General features: G+C 33.2%; 1 protein-coding gene and 1 pseudogene across 1 annotated transcript; one reads left to right on the top strand and one right to left on the bottom strand.

Annotated features, from left to right (window-relative positions):
- LOC120088871 (soyasapogenol B glucuronide galactosyltransferase pseudogene) overlaps positions 1–2,761 on the top strand; it is a 3,063-nt pseudogene extending 302 nt beyond the window's left edge.
- Positions 2,762–3,792: 1,031 nt separating this feature from the next.
- EMB2001 (P-loop containing nucleoside triphosphate hydrolases superfamily protein) lies at positions 3,793–7,184 on the bottom strand. The gene is made up of 4 exons (XM_039044606.2): positions 6,433–7,184; positions 6,273–6,342; positions 4,353–4,515; positions 3,793–4,230 (listed from the first exon to the last, which is right to left on the bottom strand). Exons 1-4 carry the CDS (start codon positions 6,908–6,910, stop codon positions 4,021–4,023), a joined length of 921 nt encoding a protein of 306 aa, XP_038900534.1. The 5' UTR covers positions 6,911–7,184; the 3' UTR covers positions 3,793–4,020.
- Positions 7,185–8,619: the final 1,435 nt, after the last annotated feature.

The raw sequence follows: 8,619 nt of genomic DNA, 5'->3' as shown, positions 1-8,619 counted from the left end.
ATTTTATCTATATATTCAATTTGTTTCTTTTCTATATTAATTGAATCACAATTAATTTGATAGATTTATTTCTGAAAAAATATTTGAATGATTTTGATGATGGTCTATCAGTGAATATGAAAATGATCTATCAATGATAAAAATCGATTCACTGATATATCAATGATAGACCTAAAATTTCTAAAAATTATTATTTTTGTGATATATTTACCGTTGTAAATGCCTTGAATTTGTTATTTGGCACTCCGAATGATTAATGCCTTGAAACCTAAATTGTATATGCATTATTTACGGCTTTAGTCTAAACCCTTTAATCCACTTGGTGCCTCTTGCATCTATATTATCTGATATTTCTCTCTAATAATAAAACTACTCTCTTCCTCTACTTGTTGTGACTAAATTAACATACTGTTAATAAACTACATAAATTTCTATATTGTTTTTTACCATTCATGCTTTTACTTGTCGATTTCGTCTTTGTCTTATCATTTGCAAACATGACAACCAATTTTGTTATCCATGACAATTGTCCTTAAACAAAAATATCTCTTTTATTCATATTCTTAACAGGTAGGTCTCTCTCCTGCTATCCAAAATCTTAGTACCGCCACACCCATGGCGATGCCCAAGGTCTTAGAAGCGTTTCTCATGCTCCAACCTCAACTCGAAGACCTCATCCACGAGATGCGGCCAGACTGTATCGTCGCCGACATCTTTTACCCGTGGACGACTAAAGTGGCGGCCGAGCTTGGAATCCCACGGCTCGCCTTCAACGGTTCGAGCTTCTTCGGTTACTGTGCTGAAGAATGTATCAGAGCACACAAGCCACATCTTGAAGTTGAATCTAACAATGATAAGTTCAAACTTCCGGGGTTGCCTGATGTTATTGAAATGACGAAGTCTCAGTTACCAAGTTGGATCACCACACAAGATGACTTCTCAAGATTTTTTGATGTCATTAAAGAATCAGAGAGACAATGCTATGGAATAATAATGAATAGCTTTCATGAATTGGAAAGCTCATATGAAGAACACATGAATAAGGTAATCAATGCATATAAACTCAAAACATTACAACTCCGTTTTATAATATTTTGGGTTAAAGAAAACATATTCAAGTAACATTTGAATTCTTAATCAAATTTCAAAACAAAAATGACTTATCTTAAAAATGACATTTTGAAAACATGGTTGAAAACTAGGGGAAAAAGAACTCATTGTAGGAGTAGCGTTTACAAGACAAATTTTTAAAACAAAAAAACCAAAAATTAAGATTCGGTTTGGTAACCATTTGGTTTTTTGTTTTGTTTTTTAAAATTAAGCATATAAACATCACTTTCATCATTAATTTCTATGTTTTCTTTAAAAACATTTTAAAAGTGTTTTTAAAATCAAAGCCTAGATATTGAAAACTAAAAGAATAACTTATAAAATTTGTTTATGAAAATTAGGTAAGAATTCAAACGTTTACATAAGAAATATGAAAATCATGAGCAAGAAATTAGGAGAAAACCAACATAAATTTAAAAAATAAAAAACCAAATAGCTACCAAATAGGGACTAAAGTTCCACTTTGATAACAATTATTTTTTGTTTCCTATTTTTAAAATTGATGTTTGTTTCCTCCAAATTTGTTGGTAACTTTTTCAAATTCTTTAAAACCACTTGATTTCTAAGCTCAAGGTTTTCGAAAACTATCTTTTTAGTTTTTAAAATAATTGCTTGGTTTTTAAGAACATGTTCTAAAAGTAGGTAATAAAGCAAGAAAGTCATAGGTAAAAGTAGTATTTGTAAGCTCGATTTTAAAAAATAGAAAATAAAAAAATAAATTGATTATGAAACGGGGTCCAAGTAGTTTTCTTTTTCTTTATCTTATTTAATCATTAGTTTATATTTTTTAATGATTGAGAAAATTATTCCAACAAGTTAGTTATTACTCTCAACGTATTCAATCAATCACGCTTGGTAGGTTTTAGGGATCAAAACATGGAGCATAGGGCCAGTTTCTTTGTTGGCAAACAAGGAAGTTGAAGATAAAGAATATAGAGGTGGAAACCCCAGCATAGAGACCACCAACTTACTCCAATGGCTTAACGAGAAAGAACCAAAATCCGTTTTATACATCAACTTCGGAAGTTTGGTCCAGACGAACCCCAACCAGATTACCGAAATCGCACATGCCATTCGAGAATCTAGTCACAATTTCATCTGGGTCGTAAAAAGAAACAACGAAGACGATGATGACATAGTAAATGAAGGGTTTCCAAAAGGGTTTGAGGAGAATATGATTAAAAGCAAGAAGTGTTTGATAATAAGGGGGTGGGCACCACAATTGATGATTTTGGAGCATGAAAGTGTTGGAGGATTTGTGACTCATTGTGGTTGGAACTCTATTCTTGAAGGGGTAAGTGCAGGTTTACCAATGATCACATGGCCATTGTTTGCTGAGCAATTTTACAATGAGAAGCTGTTGATTGAAGTAGTGAAGAATGGAGTGGGAGTTGGATCCAAAAAGTGGTGGCATTTGGGAGAAGAAAAACAAGAGATCGTTAATAGGGAAGATATTGGAAAGGCTGTGGATTTTGTGATGGGTGGAAGTGTAGAAGCTTTGGAAATGAGAAAAAGGGCTAAAGAAATGGGAGAGGCAGCAACAAGGGCTGTGAATTGTGGTGGTTCGTCTCATATCAACTTGCTTTCTTTGCTTAAGGAGCTTCAAAAAATGAAGCTTATGACCACTATGAATGATTTGAGAGTACCATAGAATTGCAATTGTTGTGGTGTCATTTGAATATTTGGAACCCATGTTGTTTTTAGAAAAATACTTGTGTATTTTGAGCTACATAACAATTTATGTATAATTAAGTGCCATTCTAAGCTTAAAAAATACAATTTTTTATATTTATATGTTTGCATTTGTTAATGAACGAGGTTCGAAATATCAATGTCGATAAAAATATCAAGATTCCAATTTTATAGAAATATCAATGTCCATAGAAATTTAAAAAAAACTTTATAAAAATTGATGAAAATTATTATACATTAGTTAATGAAACAGACTGTGGCATAATTAGACCATCGACACATCATTGATCATTTTAATCATCATTTCTATAAAGTAAGATATCATTTCGATGTCTGTGTAAAAATTGATGCAAGACCAAAAATTTTAAAAAGAAATGTAAATAAAATAATTACAAAATAATATAAAATTTAAAAACACTTTGAGGTGAAACAACGTGAAAATGAAAATTTTGGAGGGTAAAAGAAACAAAACTCATATCAATTCAATTTTAAGATGAAATGATATGAAAATTTAACAGAAAAAGTTTGAATGATGTCAAAAATAAATATAGTTTTTTATTTTTTGTGCACGTGCACGCACACGTATGTGTGTTTTCAAATTCAGTTTCTTTGGGAATGAAAGTTTTGGATTGAAAATAAAATTTAAAATTGAGAAAAATTAGAAATTAGAAAAAGTAGCACATTCCTTCTTCAAAAATGACACTGGCATGTGAAACTACACAATTGTATGCAATCAGGCCGTAAAACTAAAAGAACTTCAGCTAAGCTAATGTAGCTAATTCCTTTAAAAAAATCAAAATTTTCTTGAAATTTTCTCAAAATTTCGTCGAAATAGGAAAAAAACGAAATTGCCTCCCTACCGAAATTTCAATGCTAAATTTCGATGGAAACTTTCCACCATGGTAACGGGTTATTAAGCTTCTATGGATGTCGTTTCCCCCAATGTAGTATTATGTGCCTAAGCACACTTCATCAATTTACAAATCCACCTGATTAAACCTGGTCTTTCTTTCTTTTCTTTTCTTCTTTTCTTTTTTCTTCATTTTTTTTTTCAAAGAACAATTTACACATTTTAATCTTTCTCTGGGAGCTTCCAACGAACATGTACATTAAATTAGTAACAAAAATAGCCAAATGAATTTCTAACTTTTGATTGCAATATCCTAGACGATATGGATAGCCAGTTTTTTTCAACCAAACGAGGCTCAAGATCATTAGTTATTGATCCCAGTAATTCCTCAGTTGTGACATGTGTAGAAGTAATTCATCCCGACCTAAACCTGTGACACTACTAGTCATGATCCAAGAAGGATGTACCTTGTAATTCTGTCTGATAAGTTGTAGAAACTCCTTGATGTTCTCGTCGGGTCTTTTTCCTTTGCTCACCTTCATTTTGTCACATTTCGTGAAAACAAAGGTCATCGGTATCTGAAAATGCATGACACAACATAAGATATTGGGAAATTACATCAGACAAGAAATGCCTATCTATTCAACTAGTACCACATTTCAACATTGTAAAGCAATGAACCTAAATTCAGATCGCATACATTGTTGCGGCCAAGCCAATTGGCACAATCTAAGTCTATTTTTTGAGGTGGAACACTTGCATCAACAAGAAGCAGCACAGCTACTAAAGTATCTCGGTTTATAAAATACCCTTTTGTGAATGAGGACCAATCCATTCGAGCAGTTTCCGAGGCTTTGGCAAAACTGAATCAAATTTGAAGTGTTAAACAACTATTTAACAAGATGTACTCCTAGAAGCAGAAGTAGACGTTAAAAGTTATAGAATGTCGAAAATTAGTGTCCTGTACAAAACCAGTTAAGAACTATACCTACCTTAAGCATATAATATAACAATGCTCTTCAGACCTATTTTTGGTCGAAAGGTAAAACCTTTTATTAACAATAAAAATCTTAATAGCACAAAATATCTCAAAAGCCTCAAGGCAAGGGGAAATTCTTGAGGGACCAAATTGGAGAACAAAGAAAAAGGCACCTTTTAAACAAAATGGCAAAGCAATACACAAACAAATCTTTTACATTTTGGTTCCATTCCACATCAAATTCTATTGAGAGTTGAGAAGGATGATAGATAATTCACCTGACCCATCTTAATATGATTCGTTTGCCATCACAAAGAGATAATTCGAAAGATCATTTTTTAAGAGTGGAAGAAAGGTGTTCAGGATTCAAAAGACCACAAACACATTCAAAATCCAAAGATTAAAAAGAAAATAGAAGAAGAAGAAGAAGGAACATATTAACTTCAAAAAGGTCATGCTTACTTGAGAGTCGAGAATTTATATTTGTTTAAGAAGTCTAGTTCATTTAGATTTATCTCCATTAAAATACAGAAGCAACGAGTTTCTAACATACTGAATAAGATTTTAATGATTACCACGAGACTCCATTTCAAGGTTTGTGAACTAGTGTTTCGGAATATTAGGAAATATTAAGGCATTTGCTTGGATTTCATAGACTTGCTTTCTTTATGGATTCAAGGTGATTTTTCGCAGAACAAAATCAAGCAAAGTGGGGATGGGACATTTGAAAAAATTGTAAACATGAGAACTTGAGAAAGGGGCAAGCTTTTATGACATTTGAAAAAGCTTTTATGAATTGTAAACATGAGATCTTAAGCTTTTATGAGAAAGATTTCGTCCTAACAGGACAGTAAATTTCTGTTGAATGAGAAAGGGGCAAGCTTTTATGAATTGATTCTCAAAATCTTCACAGTTTTGATTCCAGAGTTCAATTCGATTTTTAGAATTCTTAAGAGAACTTGTGCTGGTTAAAAAATATATTTCATGATATTTGACTGCTTGGACTAGAAGTACTTTTATAATTTTAGAACATTTAAAAACACCCTAAGATCTCTGAAAACTTCATTTCTTGCAAAAAAAACAGAAATATAACAGTATAGCACCGCTACCATAAAAATGAAACAAACACTGATGATATGCCTCTAATGCATCAAATTGCTAGTAATTAATCATTTAAACAAGTTTACATACTAGTTGGACAATCCCCCAGTTTACCTATTACTAAAGAAATTATAGACAAGATCTACCCGTATGAGCAATCTGATCATCCAATCAGGAAGCTAGAGAAGTAGCTGTCAACTTAAAAGACCAAGCCACCAATTTGGAAGAGCAATAGTGTATTATTAAGAGACAAAGAACAGATGGCAGCCATTGAACTACATAACTAAAAACTTTTCAACCAATACAATAACAGATGCTAGCTAAAAAGAAAAACAGTACTTTATTTTCCCCCACTGTACTAATCAAATCATATTAGTTAACATAGAATCTCCAAAACGAAATATCACCCAAAAGGACAGCCCCAACAAGAAAAAACGTAAACTTCTAGCACAAATTTTCACATAAACATCTCAAACCTTAGACTCACATGCAAAAGAGTACAACCCAAACATAGCTTGTGAGAAAAGAAACGGAAATTACCCATAGCCTGGTAAGTCCACTATGTACCAGCTTTTATTCACCAAGAAGTGATTAATCAGCTGCGTCCTCCCTGCAATCAAACAGAAATTCAATGGAATTAACCACTGATAGAATCCAATTGCATACGGAATAGTTAAAACAAACATAAAATCAATCAGACCTGGCTTCTTGGATGTAAGAGCAACTTCCTTTTTGCGAACAAGGGCATTAATAAGGGAAGATTTACCGACATTGGAACGACCAAGAATCGCAAATTCAGGTTTGTTATCTTTAGGGCAATCCCTAGCCCGAGCGCTGCTTTTGACGAATTCAACCTCCTTGACACGAGAGTCGCCGGCATAAGGGCCGAGCACAATGTTGGAGCCTGGAAGGATCATTTCTTCGGATACGTCATCGGCGTCGACTCCAGGAGGAACAAACAGAACCGTGCGGGCAAATCTAGCGGAATCGGAGATTGATGTCTTGGCGGTGGCGTTGGAAGCGGAAATAAGGTGGGGTGGGGAACGATTCGGGGTGGTGGAATGGGAAAGCCGAGCTGAGAAAGAGAGAAAGTGGGGAGAGGATTTTGGAGAGAGAGTTGGGGAAAAGAGAGAGGCGAGAGGAAGGTTATGGAGGCGACTGAGGCTCTTCAGTAACATCGCGGTGGTAAGCGGGAGGAGGACCGGCCGACGGCCACCGAGGTTTAACCAAACGACGGCAACCTAAGGTTGGAGACTGGGAGCTTTCAAATATTTGTTCTAATTTCGAAAGTCTAGAAGGTAGTTGGGACACTGGAAAATGGTAAGAAATACTGAATTCGATACCGAAACCAAAACAAAACTTTTAAAAGTGAAGTTTTAATCATTCTATCTCTGTGTATGGTGAAAATTCCGGCCAATATAAGTAAGGACTTCCATAAGACTTATAGAATAGAATTTTTTCAAGATTTTGTTGTTTTTATTTTCTAGGTGAGATTTGAAAGTTTCTTTTAGAGAATTTAGGAGATTTTGAGATTTTTTAAGCCAAATGGTAAATATGAGAAATTCTTTTCAAATTTTAAAATAAAGAAATCTAGTGTGAATGACTCGAAACCAAATTTGGAGACAAAAAAGATATAAGAGAATAAGTTATCCCTCCTTCTCGAATGAAAATTGAACACAAGTAATGCAACATGACAAAAACTTTCTCTTCTTTTCTCTCTCTATTTTTGTCCAATCTCGATTTGCCGTCCTAGTCGAGCTTCCACTGAGAAAATCCCAAAGTTGGTGATTTGAATATGTATTAAAAGAAGTTAAAGTTTTTATTTGGTCTCAGTATTGATCATGGCCTAGATGCACCAAGATGAGTCATTAAAACAATTGGCCAAAACATGACACTTTGTAAAATATGAAAACCTTTTATTATTATTATTATTATTATTATTATTATTATTGACAATTTCTCAATGTAGTTTATGGAAAAATCATTTGTCAAGGTATTTTGATTATGTAGTATTAGTGCAGCAATGGATCGATCTACAAAGAGTCAATCAATTTCTCATTTGAAATTCTTATTGTTTAGGTAACTTGGGGGGAGGGGGGTTGAATGCTTTTCTTTTTCTCACGGAATTAAAAATTGATCGAGTTGAAATATCATTGAGATAAAGTATCTAGTTTGGGGTGTATTGAGGTTATTACTAATTTGCTTACTTGATCACTGGTTAATCAAAAAAATACTTGTAATCTTATATGTGTAAGCTTAGCCCTATCACATTTAGAAAAACTAAATGAATGTCCAGTTGGAACTTGCACATGCACAACGAAAGTAAAACGGATCTTTATTACTCTATTCATGCTAATTTATAAGGAATAAGCATGCAAATAAATGTAAAAGAAAAGTTAGAGAATACAACATTTGTAGCTCCAAATTGACCATCAATTCCGCTCCAACTCCTTATGAACCGACTGTGAACCACCTCGAGAGTCTTCCCAACTATTCTTCGACCTTAGAATGGGATGGTGGGATTCAGTGAGTGACTAAAATAAGGATGGATATAGTATAGAAATTGAGAGAGAATTGATGACTTAATTTCTAAAACTCTTTTACAATCTCTAAATTGCCAAGAAAAATTTGTTTTCAACTAATTTGAAATTTATCAAATGGCCAAGAACCTTAATTTTTATCAAAGCATCTTATTTATAAAGTAATTACATGCAATTCATGCAAATTTGAGTTAACAAAATTTTGACACTTCAAAATGCACTCAATTTAGTGGGATAAGTGACATTTTGTGAAATCATCAGTTTATCAAATAAATTACTCACTAATTCACTATAGATTTTTCCACTAAAAATTATTCTTCGATATTTCCACTAAGTGAAGTCAACAT

This window comes from Benincasa hispida, chromosome 10 (genome assembly GCF_027475165.1).
Source record: "Benincasa hispida cultivar pf3 chromosome 10, pf3_genome.v1.1, whole genome shotgun sequence".
In the NCBI taxonomy this organism is placed as follows: domain Eukaryota; kingdom Viridiplantae; phylum Streptophyta; class Magnoliopsida; order Cucurbitales; family Cucurbitaceae; genus Benincasa; species Benincasa hispida.
Note: the sequence above shows the minus strand (reverse complement) of the source record. Positions and strands in the feature narration are given on the sequence as shown.

Excerpts from the sequence above, each read along its gene's own strand:
- EMB2001 (XM_039044606.2), bottom strand. The coding sequence starts at position 6,910 with ATGTTACTGAAGAGCCTCAGTCGCCTCCATAACCTTCCTCTCGCCTCT. Across the intron at positions 6,343-6,432 it reads TCTTACATCCAAGAAGCCAG|GGAGGACGCAGCTGATTAAT; the intron begins GTCTGATTGATT and ends GTTTGATTGCAG. Across the intron at positions 4,231-4,352 it reads ATTGGCTTGGCCGCAACAAT|ATACCGATGACCTTTGTTTT; the intron begins GTATGCGATCTG and ends ATGCATTTTCAG.